Consider the following 20,481-nt stretch of genomic DNA (forward strand, 5'->3'; position numbering starts at 1 on the left):
CTCGACGGATAAGAAAGGCAATGGTAGATACCAAATAAAAACAGATGAAGAGTCTGAAAAAAGTTCAAGTTCAGAATATACTGAAGATGAGGAAATACCACGAAGAAAGATCGTTAATTATAAAAAATCTAGAAGTCAATCTCGTGAGAGGCGAAGCAGCTCTCACCAGAGAGAACATGACAGGCTAGGAGGAAGAACCTTTCTGACATGTCCGGGACTCATTTTTGCTCCCAGAGATTCACAGTTATCATCGGTGAAAGGAACAAACCAGAAAATATTAAAACTAGCTTGTGGTCCGACCCCTGATGAGATCCTGGACATGCCAGGAACAAGTTCTAAAGCAAAATTAGATATGCTTGCAGAGCAATTAGATTGCATGCAGAAATCATTGTGTTACTTGTTGTTAGGCGAACAGAAAAAGGAAAAACAGGAACCAACAATTAATGATGTATGGAAACTTAGAGAAGCCACACATCAGGAAACGCCTCCTAATAAGGGAAAAGCGCCAAGAAAACAACAAAAATTAACTCAGGGTGATAATTTAATCAAAAGAGAAAAGCAAGAAAGATATGAGCAAAGGGAAATCAAAGAAGAGGAACCTTCTTACTCTCAGTCTGAGTCAGAGAGGTCAGATACTGACACGGAGGGGGAGAGTGACAGTAAGGAAGTGCCCTCCCTGATCAGCAAGCAAATAGACCTCTCTCTAGTGGCAGCTGTTGCAAGACAGGAAAGAGAAAAAAAAGAAGGGTCTAAAAAAGAAATGGCTCCAAAGCCCAGACGTGGTCCATCGAGACAGGCTAAGGGTGATGGTATAACAACCATTCAGATGTTGCAGAATATGAAATTCCCAGGAGTAAAAGACGATAAAATGATGAAAGCAAAAATGGTAGCAGATTTAGGAAAGTCCATAAACGCTACAAAAACGCTGATAGAACAAATGATTAAATTTCATACTGGGTTAACTCTAAAGCTAGAAATCCTGAACGCGCATCATTCACAAGTAATAGGGACTGATGAGGACGAGGAATTTCTAGAAGAGGTAGAGTCTGTGAGAGCTACAGGTCTGTGGCCTTATATTTCTTACAAAGCCAGCGAAGGCTGGACTGAGCAGGAAATGGTGACCAAACTGAAGAAACTAGCCCCTGAACTGCCAGGCTGCCAGGTGATAGCAAGCTGGGGGTCAGAGACTGATTGGACAGAGCTATCAAAATTTGCAGCTAGATATGACAGGGAGACAAAAAGAAGGAAGAAGTTGAAAGAAACCCAAGGTCAATTCAAAGGCAGACAAGCAGAGGGGGTTAGAGTCAAGCAGAAGACTGATTTCAAAAAGTTTGGCACCAAATCCAGTGAGAAAAATAAAATGAAATCTCAGAGAAATGATTTTTCAAAGAATAATGATAAGAAATTTAAACCACAGACCAGAAAGGTACAAAACAAAAAGCCAGAAAGAAATAATAAATATATTGAACCAGAAGAATGGGCAAAAATGAGCGAAGAACAGAGAAAGGCCCATATGGAGAAGAAAAATAAGAAAGCAGAACCGAAACTGGAAAGGGCACGCACTGTTAGAACTAACAGAGCAGAAAGAGAGAAAAAACAATAGGAAGTAAAAGCTCCAGGAAAAGCGACCATTGCCTCTAGTCTAGTCACAGAATCAGAAGACCAAGAATTTTTTATTAATTATAATGGTATTAAATTCCTTTTGGACACGGGAGCTGAGGTAACAACCGTAACAGAAATACCCGAAGGAGCAGTAAAGTTAAAAGGGAAATATCGAGTGTACGGTTTTAGTAATGAAATGAATCCAGTAACCAGAGATAGGTATTATTGGAAAGGTTTACATTGCATAATTGACAGCTCGAATCTGATGTGTTTAAAGGATGCCATTTTGATTAAGGAAATGAATGAAAATGTCAATGATTCGGACAAAACAATTAGGTGGCTTAAACCGGTCGACCTGGAGTCAGAAATTGATAGGGTTGTAAACGAGACCCTATTGCCAAAAGAAGAATTAAGACAATTGCTAGAAAAATATAGAAACCATTTCGCAAAGAGTAAAAATGATTGCGGAAAATTGTCTGACAAATACGAATATACTATTGTAGGTGGTATACCACCACCACAGAGGCAATACCCACTGAATAAAGCCGCATATAAAGAAATAAGAGAAACAATAGATGAATTATTGAAAAAAGGAGTAATTAGCATAGGAGAAAATTGTCCGACTAATTCTCCCATACAGGGCGTGGCCAAAGGGGACGGCACATGGCGTCTCGTTTGTAACTATAAAGCGCTCAATAAAGTGACGGTACCTGATACCAGGTATCTGATAAATGCTAGAGACGCGACCAATGGGTTAAGTGGTGGTAAGATATTATCAAAAATTGACTTAGCTAATGGTTTCTGGTCAATTCCATTGGCGAAGGAAAGTCGAGGAAAGACCGGCTTTACTTTTGAGGGTCGCCAATTCGTGTTTAACCGGATCCCTCAGGGATTATGCAATGCACCTAACGCATTCCAGTCCGCGATCTTAGACGTTCTTTCAGACCTGCCGGTTACGGTATATGTGGACGACGTACTGATCGCCACGCAAACGGTGGAAGAACATATGAAAGTACTGTCAGAAACCATAAAACGGTTAGCAGATGCAGGTTTTCTTTTGAACTTGAAAAAATTGGAGTTAGGAAAGGAAAAGGTTGATTTCCTAGGGTTTGAGATATCAGGTAAAGACAGAGGTATCGCCAAGTCAACCCAGGAAAAATTAATGGAATTAAAAAATAAGAAGATAACGAATTTAAAAGAATTACAAAGTCTGCTAGGGAGATTAAATTTTGTGAGAGATTTAATACCTGGATACAGTGCTAAAGCAAAAAAGCTGTATAAGGCCACTTCAGGAGGAGATTTTGAATGGGATGACAACCTAGAGAAAATCAAATGTGAAATAATAGAAATGGCCTTAAATTCTGGAAGAATTATCAGACGAGATCCTGATAAAAACCTGATAGTTAAAATAGACAACACACCTGAGGAAATGGAGGTTGTTCTCTATAATGAAGGAAATACTAAAAGCCCAGTGATGTTTATCTCTCATGAAAAACCAGCAACTCAAAGACAACAAGAAAATTTGTCTGCAGTAGATATATTAGCCACGGTAGCAAGAAACTTGCTACCAAATTGTACCAATGGTTAAGAGATCTTGGCTGGGTAAGGATGATTCTGAAAAATCGATTGCCCTATCAATTGACGATAAAAGAAAGAGCAAAAGACGGAGTGGGAGATCTGCTTCGTCAGGCACGAGATATATGATTAGTAAGAATACGTGGGATAATATGGATAACCGTAACCCAGTTCAACAAGGTTATTGGCCGAAAGGCCTTAACCCCTATGTATTGATAGTAGGTATTTATAAAAATAAACCTAAGCCAGCTTATGTAGAATTAGAATGGGTGACATGTGAAAAACTGATTATGCCAATTGAAATGTGTGAAACTCACAAGAAATGTCCGTTTCTGAAAAAGAACAAATTTCTAAGTGATATAGCTGAGAATCAGTTGTGGTATGACATTGACAAGCACTGTATGTCTCCTTATGAAACTACATCTGCTTGGGTATGTTATTTAAATGACACTTCAATTTGGGATGATAAAGTTTTTGAAAGGCATGGTGCTAATATTATTAAGCTGTGGCATGAATGGATGAGTATTCAGGATCCAGATAATAGCATGGTGCAAGCTGAAAGTAAACGTACGACATGGACTATTAACGCCACCTTGTGGGCGAACGGGGTAGGTGGTAGTAGACTGCATCCACTCACGTTGAATTATGCACCTAGCCCAGGATTGACTATTGACTTGGCAAATCATTCAGGTATACTGGATTATATTTTAAATAATATAACTGAGCAGCAATATAGATCAGCTATTGTTCTGTATTGTATGGGCTGGTCTAAAGTTCTAAGAGTTACTCATACTAATCAAGGCATCTGGAAGAATCATACAGATGCGAGCAATAAAGGTACTTTGCGGTGGATTGGCCTATCGAATTTTTTATACAGAATATGGGACGTGTTTCCGGTAGCGATGGGACTGGATAAGACCAGTAATCGTACAGTGACATGGAGATCTTTTCATACGCGTAAAGCTGATGATAATGTATTCCCGATAAAAATTTCTTACAGACATAATAGAACTAGAGGACTTAATAGTCAGACTTTAGCTCATGGTTATTGGAGTACTAAATATTATATACCAATGATGAAGCCGTCAGAACTGAAATATGGTGAATATCAGGTCATGATGGCCTCGTCGAAATTTGATGTTAAGGCATCTGAACCGTTCTCACGTAACAGCCTGAGGCCGGAGAATTCTGATGATGATCAGGAACAGACTAGGTCAGGTTCATGGAATTTCGGTTTGGGCAGGTTTGAATTTAGACGAAACGAGGACGTTAAATATTTATGGTTCCCGGGTAAGGAGCAGTATTGTAGTTCTGAAATGTTTGATTCTTGGAAGGTTAAAACGCCAGGAGTAAGATTTAGTCCAAATATATCTTGGATGCATGAGGAAGAACATCTATTTTGTACTTTTAAAAATCTTATGAGAATAGGAGCTGGGACGGCTGGTAGTGCTAAAGCATGGTATGACATTAGTTCCGTCACTAGCGCGGCTCCGCTGATGATGATTGCGCAAAATCAAGTCATGAAAAAATGTGCTTTTGCCAGACTGGTTAATAGTCAATCTGAATTAAAAGGATTCTTTTATCCCGTGAACGATTTCATTGAAGGAATTTCTTTTGGCCCAGGATGGATATTTATGGCGGATATTTCTGAGCAATTAATTAAACCAAGTAATGGAAATGTTTTTACAGTTTATTGGAAGGTTCAGAAAAAAGCTATTTTGTGGGTGTTAGATAATGTCAAAGGACTTGCGTTTTCTTTTTGGGACTTCATAGTAGAATCTTGGTACTACATTAAGATTGCAATTATAATCGTAGCGGTTCTGGTTGCAGTTATTGTTACATTGGTTTTGATTAATAAGTCAACTAAAATGGGGCTGGTGTGCCGGAAGCTTTCGAAAGTCTCTGGTGCAGCAGCTAGCAGTGGGGAGCAGGAGAATCTCACTTCCTCAAAAAAGCTGAGAGGTGTGATGTAATACTGAGTAAGGGTCTATAAGGAGGTCTGGGAATGGTATTATGTTACTGGATTTGACGGTTGCAGCAACTACTCGGGCCTACTCAATACTTAATAATTTTGTAAGAGATAAGTTGGGAAATGGCAGGCAATTACACCAATTCTACATGGCGTTGCGACGAATCCCCTAAGGAGATAGTGAGTATTATCTCTGTTAACTTTTGGTTGATTTCCTATTGGCTTACTGGAATATTGACCGGTCGCATGTCAGAACAAATTGTATTGATGTTTTTAAGCCTGACCTTATATAATGTACTTAATGATTTTTCATTAGTGTTAATATTAGTATCCCAACTTTTAAGGAGTTCTAGATATATTAAAATTTTTGGTTTTAAGGGCATTGTGGCAGTCATGATTTTTGCCGTTGCCATCACTGTGTATAATTTGACACAGTGCTATATTAAAATGATTTGGCTCAAATACGTAGGTTTGGGACTGGCGTTCCTTACCTACATATTTTTGGTTATTATTAGCTATAGACGAAATACAGTTTTAAGACCACTTGTGATTAAGCTGGCAGTACTGTATTTTTTAGTATTAATGATGGCGGGAAGTTCGAAAATTTCGAATGAACCTAAGTTATTTTTTCTTGGTATATTGGTTGGAATAAATGATTATTCATTTATGTTTAGATTACTAGACAGATGCAGGAATTAAGTTTGTGTGTGGACCATACAGTTTCTGTTGGGATTTAGTTTCGTTGTGATTTAATCTTTCTAACAGTTGTTATTTCTATATGGTCTAATTTTGATTTATTGCATTATCAGTAATCTAATCGACGACGGAAAAAAAAAAAAAAATAACTATAGCTATATTCCTGTTAATAACTTTTAATCTTGATATCATGTTTTGAATGGACAAATCTGTTAGGTTAGAAATAAACTAAAGGTACATAGTTATATTAATAGTTATATTGTATGGTTATGTTATAGGGAAACGATAAAACATGAATGATAATTTTTATTTCTTTTTCCTATTTTTTCTTTTGGTTTTTTCTTTTGTGATTTGTTCATCTGAGTAAAAATTTTTTTTTTTTCTCTATCCTTTTCTCTTATTTTATCTTGATGGAATTCTGAAGAGGTATATGAAAAAAAAAAAAACAAACAAAAACATTTATGATAATAATATGTTTGATTAAGTTTTCATGTGCAATTTAAGTTTAAGGGACAACATTTTATGATGTCTAGCAAATATGGTTGCTTCTTGTTTTAGGGTTTGTATACCTGAACGAGGTAATGACATTGATTTTGTTGTTGTTTTATTTTGTTTTATTATAATAGGGTCCGGATGTACTATGCAGTGGCACCGGACATGGGATTTATACACTGTGTGATGAATGTCTGGAGGTCAAGTGTTACCCGTTGAGAATTGTAGCGTACAAACGGGACCATTTTGCATTTAAAAACTTTTGTCAATCATGTATAGTTTCCAAGGGTTATTTCATGGCCGAAATTAAGACTTTTACTTTTTATGATCGCGGGGCAAATTTCACGGGTCAAGGCTGCACTCATTATTTAACCTATGACGCAATGAGATTTATCATTGCAATGAAATGGCTGATCATCGAATTAGATGAAGCAATTGAATTATTAATTGGGAACAGGGAACGTGTTACCAAAACTACGTGCTGTGTTGACATCCAGACCTACCTTTGGAATAATAAGGTAGTTGCGGGGTTCTGTACTAAACAGCTGCGCTTTGATGGGCGTGTTGCTTACTCTGTTATCATTGATCCATTAGATTTGCTTGCGGCGCCTGACACGAGCCCGGTGGGAGCTCTGTGTGTTGGACGAGCGCCTGGCGGACAGCGGATCCGAGCTGGCTCTGTACCCAGAGGATCTGGTGAAATTGGATCAAGCCCCGAGACCGCGGGACTCGTTCAGGTGGAAGCCTGTGTCCCGGCGGTGGTTCCGCAGGAGCATGGAGAGTCTGTTGACTCAGCACGGGAGAGTTACGATGGGATTCTTCCATCGGGAAAATGATTTAATGTTTAGATTCTATGAGTGCTGCATTGATTTTATTATGCCATCGCAATTTGTTTATAAGGTTAAGATTAATGATTTGGATGTGATTTACCCTAGGAAGTTTGATGGCAAGGACAGAGAACTTATGTATGGTAGTGCTCTTATGCGTCCAGGAGGGGGTGTAGGATTTGTGAATTCTAATAGGTTTAATGGACCCACAAGTTCACTTCCCGATACATATTCACGTACACATAGGCAAAGGAACCCGAGACGCAGAGGACGGAAGGGACGCAAGAATGCTCATATATGGGAAACAACAGTGTCACCAAAAACCCCCTCGGTGACTATAGAAGGTTGATGTTGCAATACCCTGTCATGAGACTTAGTTCCTCTGGAAAAACCCAAGCTTACTGCATTGGAACAATGTAACCAGGTTCCATATAAATATAACTGCTTTCTGACTGTCGAAGGCTGCTTTTTTGATCTTGATATCGATTGCAACCCGGGAGAGAAATTAAAATCTCTTCTCGATTCATTCTAGCTAAATTGCTTTTGGTTTGAACTGCTCTGCTGTATTATTGCAACTTGAAAGCTCTCGGATGAGAACAAGTTCATATTTACTCCTAACTGCTTGAACTGCTTACAAGGTAATTAGTCTTTGTAATATTCACTCATACAGGACTGCCCTGTTGAGATTGAATAAGCTGAAGTTTTTATACTCTGTAACTTTTTCTTTTGATTTGCTACAAGTATTAATTTTTTGTATAACCAGTGTTTTAATCTTTTGTATAAATAAATTTTTATTTCTAAAGACAATCACTGTTTAAGTTTTTTACTTCAGCTGATAAGACAGTTCTAAAAGCAATAGACAGAGCAATTCTTTTAATTCCATCTTACGACTGAAGATAACAAGGTTCCAAGAGCGATTCTGCTGGAAGGTGAGCATGATTTTGATTCATATGTTTAGTTTGAAAATGTTTATTATTGTTTACCTGGGAGTGTAGGGACTATACTTAGACTTACTGGTATAAATAACAAGCTATTAAGGGAATAGTACTGATTCTGACCTGACAGCAAAAGGCCGCCTTGACACAGTGATACTCGGGGCTAATCAGGAAAGTGAGTGTAATACCAGAACTCACCACAGTACTCAGCAGAGATGACAGAGCAGACTCTGTCGAGGGGAAGACACTGGCTAACCCGGGGGGTAACCGTATCGTGGAGAAACACATATGGGGTCGCCGCAGGGACCACAACATAACCCCAGCCTGAACTCAGGGGGTGGGGGGTGACAGAGGAACTCACGAGGTTAGCCGTTTGTTGGGTAACCAACGGAGCAGGAAAATGCACGTATCTGGCCCCTGGGGCGAGAATGGCGTAGCAAGCCGACACTAACCTAATCCCTCGCACTACTGGCCGAAGCAAGTACATGGGAGGAAACATGAAGATTCTACATGAAGGCCATAAAATCTAGAGAACATGTTAGGTGTCGCCCAGCCCGCAGCTCTACAGATATCTGTCAGCGAGGCGCCTTGAGGCAAAGCCCAGAAAGAGGCAACACTCCTAGTAGAGTGTGCCCTCAACTTAGGCACATCCTGGGAATCATAAGCCTGGACGATAGCATCCACTAGCCAGTGGGCTAACCTCTGCTTGGAGACAGCCTTCCCCTTCTGCTGGCCTCCGTAACAGACAAAGAGCTGGTCTGAGGTCCTAAAGCTTTGAGTTCTGTCAATGTAGCAGCACAGAGCGCGAACAGGACAGAGCAAAGCCAAGGCTGGGTCTGCCTCCTCCGGGGGCAGCGCTTGTAGGTTCACTACCTGATCTCTAAAAGGAGTGGTAGGAACCTTGGGCACATATCCGGGCCGGGGTCTCAGAACAACGTGAGAGAAGTCCGGCACGAACTCTAGGCACAATTCTTCGACCAAAAATGCCTGCAGATCCCCTACCCTCTTGAGGAGAGCAGGAGAGCTGTCTTCATTGACAAGATATTTAAATCAACTGCATGAAGGTCTTTCCTCAGAGGAATCGGCCAAGGAGGGGCTGTCGCGAGGAGCTGCAAACCAAGTCCGGTTGGGCCAATATGGCGCAACAAGCAGGACCTGCTCTTCATCCTCCCTGATCTTGCACAAAGTCTGTGCGAGAAGGCTCACTGGAGGAAATGCATAATTGCGAAGGCCCTGTGGCCAGCTGTGCGCCAGTGCATCCGTGCCGAGAATTCCTTCGGTCAGGGAATAGAACAACTGCCAATGGGTCGTGTCCGGAGAGGCAAACAGATCTATCTGAGCGGCTCCGGAGATTTCCCATTACAGCTGGACCGCCTGGGGATGGAGTCGCCATTCTCCCGGAAAAGGCGACTGCCGTGAGAGCTCGTCGGCTACACGGTTGAGCACACCAGGGACGTGAATGGCTCGAAGCGACTTCAGATGCTTCTGACTCCAAAGGAGGAGACGGCGGGCGAGTCGCGACATACGACGGGAGAATAGACCACCCTGGCGGTTGATGTACGCAACGGTCGCAGTGCTGTCCGTACGGACCAGTGCATGCCTATGACGAAGTAAGCCTCTGAGGCGGCACAAGGCTAAGCGTACTGCTTGCAACTCTAGGCAGTTGATGTGCCAATGCAGTTGGGGCCCCGTCCACAGACCCGAAACTGCATGCCTGTTGTACGTGGCCCCCCAGCCGTTGGCAGAAGCATCTGTGAAAACCACAGCATGCCTGGACACCTGGACTAAGGGCACTCCGGCCCATAGAAACGCAGGGTCTGACCAAGGACTGAAGGTTTGGCGACAGTGCGGGGTGATGTTCACCCGGAAAGTGCCGCTCTGCCACGCCCATCTTGGGACTCGATCGTGAAGCCAGCGCTGAAGCGGTCTCATATGCAGCAAGCCGAGCGGCATTACCACGGCTGTGGCTGCCACATGCCCCAGGAGCCTCTGAAACTGTTTCAGTGGGACCGCTTACCTGCCTTGAAAGGACTTGAGGCAGTTGAGCACTGACTGGACGTGAGGCACGCAGTCTGGCCGACCGAGTCCAGCTCCATACCGAGATAAGAGATCCTCTGCATGCAGAGTTTGCTCTTGTCCCAGTTGACCTGAAGCCCCAACAGACTGAGATGCTGAAGAACCATGTCCCTTTATTCGCACAACAGATCCCGCGAGTGAGCTATTATGAGCCAGTCGTCGAGATAGTTGAGAATGCGAACACCACGTTCTCTCATGGGAACAATGGCTGCCTCCGCGACTTTCGTGAAGACACGGGGCGACAGGGCCAGCCCGAAGGGTAGGACCTTGTACTGATATGCTTGACCCTCGAACGCAAACCGAAGAAACGGTCTGTGACGAGGAAGAATCGAGACATGAAAGTACGCGTCCTTCAGGTCGATCGCTGCAAACCAATCCCGGGGACGGATGCGCTCGAATATGCGTTTCTGCGTTAACATTTTGAACGAGAGCTTGTGCAGGGCCCGATTCAAAACTCGCAGGTCCAGGATTGGTCGTAACCCACCGCCTTTCTTGGGTACAATGAAGTAAGGGCTGTAAAACCCTGACCTCATCTTGGCTGGAGGGACCAGCTTGATCGCATCCTTCGCCAGCAGGACGTCGATCTCTTTCCTCAGAACAGGGGCATCGCACCTCTTCACATAGGTGAAGCGGATGCCCCTGAACTTGGGAGGCCGACGGGCAAACTGAATTGAATAGCCGAGCCACCGGGACGGCCTGGGAAGCGCTAGCCAGGCTTCGAAGAACCGTACCAGTGAGCCGACCCGGAACACCGGTGTACCCAGGGTGGGGCAGCGAGGTGGAAGGCAGGGACTCGACTCCGGAGGCACTGAAGCGGCCGGAAGTGGAGTCTGAGTGTGTAGTGCAACACCAACCTGCTTCCACGCGGGGGCAGATGGCAGGGAAGGCACGGAGGCTTTCAGCTGCTCATCACCCCGAGGTGAAGGAAGGATGGGAAACAAGGAGCGACACCCGGTGGGTTCGAGTCTAGGTTTCTGGCCCTCCTTGCCCAGCAGGAGACGAGAGTGACAAGGCCGGTGCGGCGTCACTATCATATGAGCGCTGGGGCGAGGGGAATGAGAGCTGTGAGGCAACGTGGCAGCGCACACTGTCATTCTGGCCTTCTTGGACGGGGGAGACTGGGAGCAACGAGGCAATTGAGCGTCATCCTGAACTACCAGTCTCGACCTTGTGTGACCCAGGGGAAATAGAAACTGCACTTTTATTGAAGTTTTGGGTACCGCTTGTCTGCTGGCCAGCGGCGGAACAGAAACAAAACAAAACAAAAGATTCTCCACCCGGCCCTCCTCCGGAAGGAGTGGTGCAGTCACACACTCCCAAAGAGCAGCAGGCATGTCCCCTGGGTCGCCCGTCTCAGGATCTCTTCCTTCTCCTCTTGCCTGGGGGTTTAGAGGCACTCCGAGCGGGCTGGGCAGCTCTCTTGCTGCCTAGATGAAGGCTGCTGCCTAGGCTGAGCAGGGGCGGAGGCGGCGGCAGGATGGCGCCCTCGGCGATGAGTAGTCGAAGGCGCAGCCGGTGAAGACTGGGCAGCAGCACCCGGTCTCCGGGACATGATGTTTCTTATCACCTCCGACTGCTTGTGGGCGGCGGAGAACTGTTGGGCGTAGTCCTTCACCGTGTCGCCGAAGAGCCCACCCTGGGATATGGGAGAGTTCATGAGCCTACTCTTGTCCGACTCCATATCAGCCAGGGTGAGCCACAGGTGTCGCTCCTGGACCATAAGAGTGGACACCGCCCGACCCAGGGAACATGCGGTGACTTTCGTTGCCCAGAGGGCGAGGTCCATTGCTGTATGCAGCTCTTGCAGCCCCTGGGTCAGTACCACCCTCCTGCATGTCACAGAGCGCTTTCGCCTGGTGAACCTGGATAAGTGCCATGGCATGCAGGGCAGAAGCAGCTTCTCCACACGCACTATAGGCCTTTCCAGTCAGACCGGAAGAGAACCTACAAGCGTGGGAGGGGAGCGAGGGGTTACCCCGCCAGGTGGACGCGGCCTTGGGACACAGATGCATTGCCACAGACCGTTCCACTGGGGGGATGCCCTCGTATCCCTTAACTGCCCCGCCATCGAGAGTGGTAAGGGAGGAGGAGGGAGTCGACCTGTGTCGGGCCGCCAGAGGGGCCGTCCACAATCTCGTCACCTTGTCATGCACCTCCGGAAAGAATGGCACTGGGATGGCGCGCTGAGAACCAGTATGGCCTGCCACGAGATACCAATCGTCGAGCCGCGAGGATTCGGGACACGGTAGAGGATTCCACACGAGTCCAACACTCGCGGCTGCCCGGGCAAGCATAGCGGCCATTTCCGGGTCCGGCTCGGACAACGCTGCCACACCCGCGGAATGCAAATCTTTCATGCCAATGTTCATTGGCTGGTTTTAATTCACTCGAAGGCAATTGGTCTCCCTAGTGTAATCCTAATTCGTTGGAAACTCCTCCGATGAGACATAGGAGTTCCCGAACGAAAGAGAACTGGTGAATGTAATTGCGGCAGTGAATTGGCTTATCTTTTACCATACGTCTGCTATGAACGCATTGTTTTCTTGTGGTAATATGTGAACACGATATAAACGACAGTGCTTACACAGTTTCGTGCTTTTTGCAACACGATCAACCAGTCTTGGATGTTCTTTATCAAACAGGGACACCTGAGGAAACCCGGAGGCTCATTCGTTTTCGCGCTGACAACGAGCAACGTTTCCTGAAGTCCAAAAATACTTGGTGTCGAAGATATCGTCATCTCCGTTGTTTTCTGCGAACTTCAGAAAAAAATGCAAAAAAATAGCTGTAACCCATGCAATTGAAATGACTACAGCTGAAGACGGCATCTTGGAAGTTTGTGATAAATATTGGCGCATCTCCTGTGACGTAGGCGCTAACGACGACGTATAATGACGTGTAACTGTGTAGTAGTGGTGTCCCATTTCTTAGGGGAATATTTTCACTCCTACACCTTGCCACGCTGTTTCAAGGGGCAAGGGTAAGGGGTAGGCGAAGGGTTAGGGGTAGGCGAAGGGGTATAAAATAGAATTGGGATTGGGCCTAAGACTGGATTTAGATTTTTAAAAATGTACTGTAAGGGAATTTTTTATGTTTTAAAAGCTATTACAATGATGACAATATGGCATGTTTTTGCTGAGTTTATAATGCAATACATTTATCATAAGGTAAAAATTTTTAAAACATTATGAGCTCAATATTTTTTTTTTTACGTTTTGAGAAAAATTATTACATTATGGACATTTTATTACAAGAATAATCTTATTACATCATAAGCAGTTTTACATTATGTGGAGTTATTACAATATGAGTTGCTACAACATCTACTAGTCGACTAGAAACTTGTTTGTTAGAGCGCAGCCCTACAGCTATATGACTAATCTGTTTTCAGCCTGTACTTCAGAAATATCCTGCAAAACTTCAGTAAGTGAATAAAGCTATTCAAGACTTATTTTAACATGAATGCAGTAGATGATTGTGAATATGGTCTCTCTCTAATTAAGTTAATATTTCTACTCACGGTTTGTTGGACTTTGCTGTTTCTGTTTCTCCCATTCCTCTTGTTCGCTCTTCATCTCCTCACACATCTCTCTCTCTTTCTTCTCCTTATCTTTCATTAGTGTATGATATCGTTTTCCTCTCTCATTAAACTCTTCTTCTCTTCTCTGTCTCTCTTTGTCTTGATTCTGTTGTTCTTCCTCCATCATCATCTTCATTCTCTCTTTCTCTTCATTTTGTTTCTTCATCAGTTCTTCTTTCTCATTCATTACCGTTTTAAATCGTTTTTCTCTCTCATTAAATGCTTCTCTTCTCTTTCTCTTTTTGTCATGATTCTGTTGTTCTTTCTCCATCAACATAATCTTTATTCTCTCTTTCTCTTCTTCATGTTTCTTCATCAGTTCTTCCTTTTCTCTGTTCATTTTCTCCACTCTCTCCTCCATCAGGATCTTCATCTTGTTTTCTTCTGCTTCATGTTTAGATTGAAGATCTTCTTTCTCTCTTTCCATTCTCTCTCTTTCTTGTTTCAGTCTCCGATTAAAATAATCACAGACTCTCTGTTCTTCCTCTCTTCTTTTCTTATCCTCTTCTTCTCTTTTCGTCTTTTCGTCTAGTTTTTGTTTATTCCATTCCTCTCGTTCTCTCTTCATCTCCTCACGCATCTTCTCCACACTCTCTTCTTTCTCTTTCATTTCTCTTTTATATTGTTTTTCTCTCTCAATAAACACTTCTTTTATCTTTCTCTGTCTCTCTTTGTCATGAGTCTGTCGTTCTTCCTCCATCATCTTCATTCTCTCTTTCTCTTCATCTTGTTTCTTCATCAGTTCTTCTTTCTCATTCATTACCCTTTTATATTGTTTTTCGCTCTCATTAAATGCTTCTCTTCTCTTTCTCTTTTTGTCATGATTCTGTTGTTCTTCCTCCATCATCATCATCATCTTCATTTTCTCTTTCCCTTCTTCTAGTTTCTCTATCAGTTCTTCTCTTTCTCTGTCCAGTTTCGCCAGTTTCTCCATCATCCTCTTCCATTGTTTCTTCCATTCCTCTCGTTCTCTCTTCATCTCCTCACGCATCTTCTCCTCACTCTCTTCTTTCTCTTTCATTTCTCTTTTATACTGTCTCTCTCTCTCAATAAATGCTTCTTTTATCTTTCTATTTTTGTCTTGATTCTGTAGTTCTTCCTCCATCATCATCCTATTCATTTTCTCTTTCTCTTCTTCTAGTTTCTTCATAAGTTCTTCTCTTTCTCTGTCCAGTTGCTCCACTTTCTCCATCATCTTCATTTTTATTCCCTCTTTCTCTTCTTGATGTTTCTTCATCAGTTCTTCTCTTTCTCTGTTCATTTTCTCCACTCTCTCCTCCATCAGGATTTTCATCTTGTTTTCTTCTGCTTCATGTTTAGATTGAAGATCTTCTTTCTCTCTTTCCATTCTCTCTCTTTCTTGTTTCAGTCTCTGATTAAAATAATCACAGACTCTCTGTTCTTCCTCTCTTTTTTTCTTATCCTCTTCTTCTCTTTTCATATTTTCCTCTAGTTTTTGTTTATTCCATTCCTCTCGTTCTCTCTTCATCTCCTCACGCATCTTCTCCACACTCTCTTCTTTCTCTTTCATTTCTCTTTTATATTGTTTTTCTCTCTCAATAAACACTTCTTTCATCTTTATCTGTCTCTCTTTGTCATGATTCTGTCGTTCTTCCTCCATCATCTTCATTCTCTCTTTCCCTTCTTCATGTTTCTTCATCAGTTCTTCTCTTTCTCTGTTCAATTTCTCCATCAGGATCTTCATCTTGTTTTCTTCTGCTTCATGTTTAGATTGAAGATCTTCTTTCTCTCTTTCCATTCTTTCTCTCTCTTGTTTTAGTCTCTGATTAAAATCATTACAGACTCTCTGTTCTTTCTCTCTTCTTTTCTTATCCTCTTCTTCTCTTTTCGTCTTTTCCTCTAGTTTTTGTTTATTCCATTCCTCTCGTTCTCTCGTTATCTCATCACGCATCTTCTCCACACTCTCTTCTTTCACTTTCCTTTCTCTTTTATATTGTTTTTCTCTCTCAATAAACGCTTCTCTTATCTTTCTATTTTTGTCATGATTCTGTTGTTTTTCCTCCATCATCCTCATCTTTAATCTCTCTTTCTCTTCTTCATGTGTCCTTATCAGTTCTTCTCTTTCTCTGTTCAGTTTCTCCATCAGGATCTTCATCTTGTTTTCTTCTGCTTCATGTTTAGATTGAATATCTTCTCTCTCTCTTTCCATTCTTTCTCTCTCTTGTTTTAGTCTCTGATTAAAATCATTACAGACTCTCTGTTCTTTCTCTCTTCTTTTCTTATCCTCTTCTTCTCTTTTCGTCTTTTCCTCTAGTTTTTGTTTCTTCCATTCCTCTCGTTCTCTCGTTATCTCATCACGCATCTTCTCCACACTCTCCTCTTTCACTTTCATTTCTCTTTTATATTGTTTTTCTCTCTCAATAAACGCTTCTCTTATCTTTCTATTTTTGTCATGATTCTGTTGTTTTTCCTCCATCATCCTCATCTTTAATCTCTCTTTCTCTTCTTCATGTTTCTTCATCAGTTCTTCTCTTTCTCTGTTCAGTTTCTCCATCAGGATCTTCATCTTGTTTTCTTCTGCTTCATGTTTAGATTGAAGATCTTCTCTCTCTCTTTCCATTCTTTCTCTCTCTTGTTTCAGTCTCTGATTAAAATCATTACAGACTCTCTGTTCTTTCTCTCTTCTTTTCTTATCCTCTTCTTCTCTTTTCGTCTTTTCCTCTAGTTTTTGTTTATTCCATTCCTCTCGTTCTCTCTGTATCTCATCACGCATCTTCTCCACACTCTCTTCTTTCTCTTTCATTTCTCTTTTATATTGTTTTTCTCTCTCAATAAACGCTTCTCTTATCTTTCTATTTTTGTCATGATTCTGTTGTTTTTCCTCCATCATCCTCATCTTTATTCTTTCTTTCTCTTCTTCATGTTTCTTCAGTTCTTCTCCTTCTCTGTTCAGTTTCTCCATCAGGATCTTCATCTTGTTTTCTTCTGCTTCATGTTTAGATTGAAGATCTTCTCTCTCTCTTTCCATTCTCTCTCTTTCTTGTTTCAGTCTCTGATTAAAATAATCACAGATTCTCTGTTCTCTCTCTCTTCTTTTCTTATCCTCTTCCTCTTTTTTCGTCTTTTCCTCTAGTTTTTGTTTATTCCATTCCTCTCGTTCTCTCTTCAGCTCCTCACACATCATCTGCTCACTCTCTTCTTTCTCTTTAATTTCTCTTTTATATTGTTTTTCTGTCTCATTAAACTCTTCTTCTCTTCTTTTTCTCTCTTTGTCTTGATTCTGTAGTTCTTCCTCCATTATCATCTTAATTCTCTCTTTCTCGTCTTCTAGTTTCTTCATCAGTTCTTCTCTTTCTCTGTCCAGTTGCTCCACTTTCTCCATCATCCTCATTTTTATTCTCTCTTTCTCTTCTTCATGTTTCTTCATCAGTTCTTCTCTTTCTCTGTTCATTTTCTCCACTCTCTCCTCCATCAGGATCTTTATCTTATTTTCTTTTGCTTCATGTATAGATTTATTATTTTCTTTTTCTCTTTCCATTCTCTCTCTTTCTTGTTTCAGTCTCTGATTAAATTCATCACTAACTCTCTGTTCTCTCTCTCTTCTTTTCTCATTCTCTTTTTCTCTTCTCATCTTTTCCTCTTGTTTTTGTTTCTCCCATTCCTTTCGTTCTCTCCTCATCTCATGGATCTCTCTATCTTTCTCTTTCATTTGTGTTTTATACCGTTCTTCTCTCTCATTAAACACTTTTTCTCTTCTCTTTCTCTCTTTGTTATGATTCTGTCTTTCATTCTCTATTATGTTCATCACTCTGTCCATTTCTGTGTTGTATTTGGTCTGAAGGTTTTCTTTTTCTGTTTTTATTTTCTCTTTTTCTTGCCTCGTTTGCACTATTTCATGTCTAAATGTCTCTCTGTCTTGTCTCATCTTGTCTCGGATCTTTCTTACTTTCTCTTGTATTTGTGTTTTATATTGTTGTTCTCTTTCTATATATTCTTCTCTTTTCTTTCTCTCGGTCTCTATTCCATTCATCAGTCGTTGTGTTTCTGTATCATATTTGATCTGCAGTTGATCTTTTTCTGTTTTTATGTTCTCTTTTTCTTGCCTAATGTGATCAATTTCATTTGTAATTGTCTCTCGTTCTTGTCTCATCTCTTCTTCTAGTTTGTCCACCAGTTCTTCTTTTTCTCTGACTTTGTCCATCAGGATCTTCATCTGTTGTTGTTGTTTTTCTCTCTCCATCTGTCTGAACATCTTACACGAGTAGAAACTCCCTCCGTTTGCTTTCACCATGTCGTCTATCTTCTCCAGTAGATCAGACACCTGTGTTCGGTCTCTAGTCTGATTATTATTGAACATATGATATCTGTTTCCACACGCTTCAATCAGGTTCATCAGAGGAGATCCAGGTTTTCCCAAACACTGTTCAATGGTTTTGTCCTTCAGATCGTCTCCTCTGGTGAAGAGCACCATGGTGAACATTAAAGATTTCTCACCAAACATCTCTCTGATGATCTTCACAGATTTTTCCTCCTCTCGAGTGAATCGTTGTCCTAAATTGAGCACAATGATGAACACATGCGGTCCAGGCAGGATCATGGAAATGCAGTTGCTGATTTCTCTTTGGATCTTTTTATTAGTGAGTTTAGTATCAAACAGCCCTGGAGTGTCGATCACAGTAACATGTCGGCCGTTGATGTCGGATGTTTCTCTCTGACTCTCTTTAGTCACTGATTCTTGAGATGTTTCTGCAGTAAATGCGTCTCTTCCTAAAACTGTGTTTCCAGCTGCACTTTTCCCAACTCCAGTTTTTCCCAGCAGCACAATCCTCAGTTCATCTGGGTTTTTACGTGAGCCTGAAAATGTAAAAGATTAAAAAGCATCAAAAACAAAACAAATCATACAGAAATGTAAGAAAACATCTTTATTTATTTAACCCCCTGAGGTCGGCGGTATCGCCGGCGATACCAGGTCGCTTTTTTTTATCAGTGTAAAAGAAACTCATAAATACTCTGTTGACTTTGATTTTCCATTGGAGTTTCATACATCAATCGATTCTGTTAAATGTGTATTATTTTTGTGTATACTCACAATAAAAACAAAGTGTTGTGCTTTTTGCCAAATAAAGAAAAATAAACATGAAGCGAGTTCTGCCTTCTCTCTGTCAGTGTAGTCCATTTTGAAACGTGTCCGAAAATGAACTGTAACTCAGCGAATACTCAGTCAAACAGACATACAGACACACAGGCATGAAGCTTGAATTCTCTTCTTTTAAATGAAGTAATTTATATAAAAAACAAATATTCTCATCTTGTGAAATCTGTATTAAAAGAGAGTGATTCCAGTCGAGCTCATTACAGCTGATTCAAATGTAATGTGACTCCGCCCACGGAGAGCACACGCTATTCAAACGCAAATGGCTGAGGCAATCCGCGCAATCCTGTGAACGCCCCCATATCAGCTCGAGAAACACAAGTTTATTCAGATCATTACTTGTTTACACCGTCTCGCAGCGTTGTGAGGAATAATAATAATGGAAAATGTACCTCAGAAGTGCGGGTATATCGAGGAGCGAGCTGAGGAATACAGTAGTAAGTTTTTTTCCTTCTCACATGAATCGGGTTTCTGTTTATGAATGAATAAACGGCAGAGATGCGCGCTGTTTACCACAGCTCGCAAAAAGACAGTTTAAATTTAAATCGCGTGTGTGAATGAATGATGATGTTTTAGCAAACTGTATTGCTATACTGAGATGAGTAAAAATCGACTGAAATATGTTGAAATAAAGTGTCTAGGTTTTGACATAAATGCAAATATAAATGTAATTTTACAAAATATTATCGAATTACTGAATATTTTCAAATACTGCTGTATTGAATGAACAGCTTTTAGCAAACTCTATTGCTATACTGAGATGAGGAAAAAATATAAAAAATGATCAAAAATAAAGTCATCAAATAATACGTTTTGTATACTTTAGTTTTTAAAAAGAAAGATTACACTTGAATTGTTGTTGTAATTGTAACCTTTTTAATAAAAAAATATATATTTATAAGGTAGATGTAAACAAGTAAATATAATTTCTTTTTTTAAATACTTTGTATTGTGTTTTATTAGTGACAAATTTGGAGAGAGGATAAATATTCCAAAACTGAAAATACAGTATGAGAATTAACTGCACAATTACTAGACATGTTTACCTTGGATATTATACAATTTGCAAGAACAATTTGTGAAAAAATAAAAAATAAATTGCGATGCCTCCAACTGTGAACCAATTTGGTAGTGTATATATATATATATATATATATATATATATGTGTGTGTGTGTGTGTGTGTGTGTGTATGAAGAGTTCAGATGCAAAAGCCTCTAAATGCCATCTGAAATTTTCTTCTAGAATGATCATTTTTATGAAGCTTGTATATTTAAGTTAGCTATAGGTGACACACCTGAATGAATGGCTCATTAAGTATGCAGGGACATGGTCTCATCAGGTGTGAACTACTAAATATGCATGATTGTTTATGCCCCATCCGCATATTGGCTTTCCAAACTAAAAGTGTTTCGCAAAACTTAAATCAATGTATCGTTTTATGTGAATGATTAGGCAGGATGATTTTCACATCATTTTGAAGAAAAAACTCTAGGCGACAACTAGGGCTGGGCGATATATCGCACGATATTGTTATGCGCATCTCATCAGTAAAACCGGTTCCTTGATTAGTAGTAAATCGCCATCACCTGCTTTCAGATGGAGCGGCATTTACTA

At 41.2% G+C, this 20,481-nt stretch overlaps 1 protein-coding gene across 1 annotated transcript in view; it reads right to left on the minus strand.

Annotated features, from left to right (window-relative positions):
• The window catches only part of LOC307164136 (uncharacterized protein), a 47,307-nt gene that overhangs the window by 18,435 nt on the left and 8,391 nt on the right, over nt 1-20,481 (minus strand). The window contains exon 3 of the mRNA XM_079880586.1: nt 13,693-18,567. Within this exon, the coding sequence (XP_079736712.1) occupies nt 13,693-18,567 (4,875 nt within the window). The remainder of the gene's footprint in view (nt 1-13,692; nt 18,568-20,481) is intronic.

Source organism: Squalius cephalus (assembly GCF_949319135.1).
Source record: "Squalius cephalus genome assembly, chromosome: 1".
Classification (NCBI taxonomy): Eukaryota; Metazoa; Chordata; class Actinopteri; order Cypriniformes; family Leuciscidae; genus Squalius; species Squalius cephalus.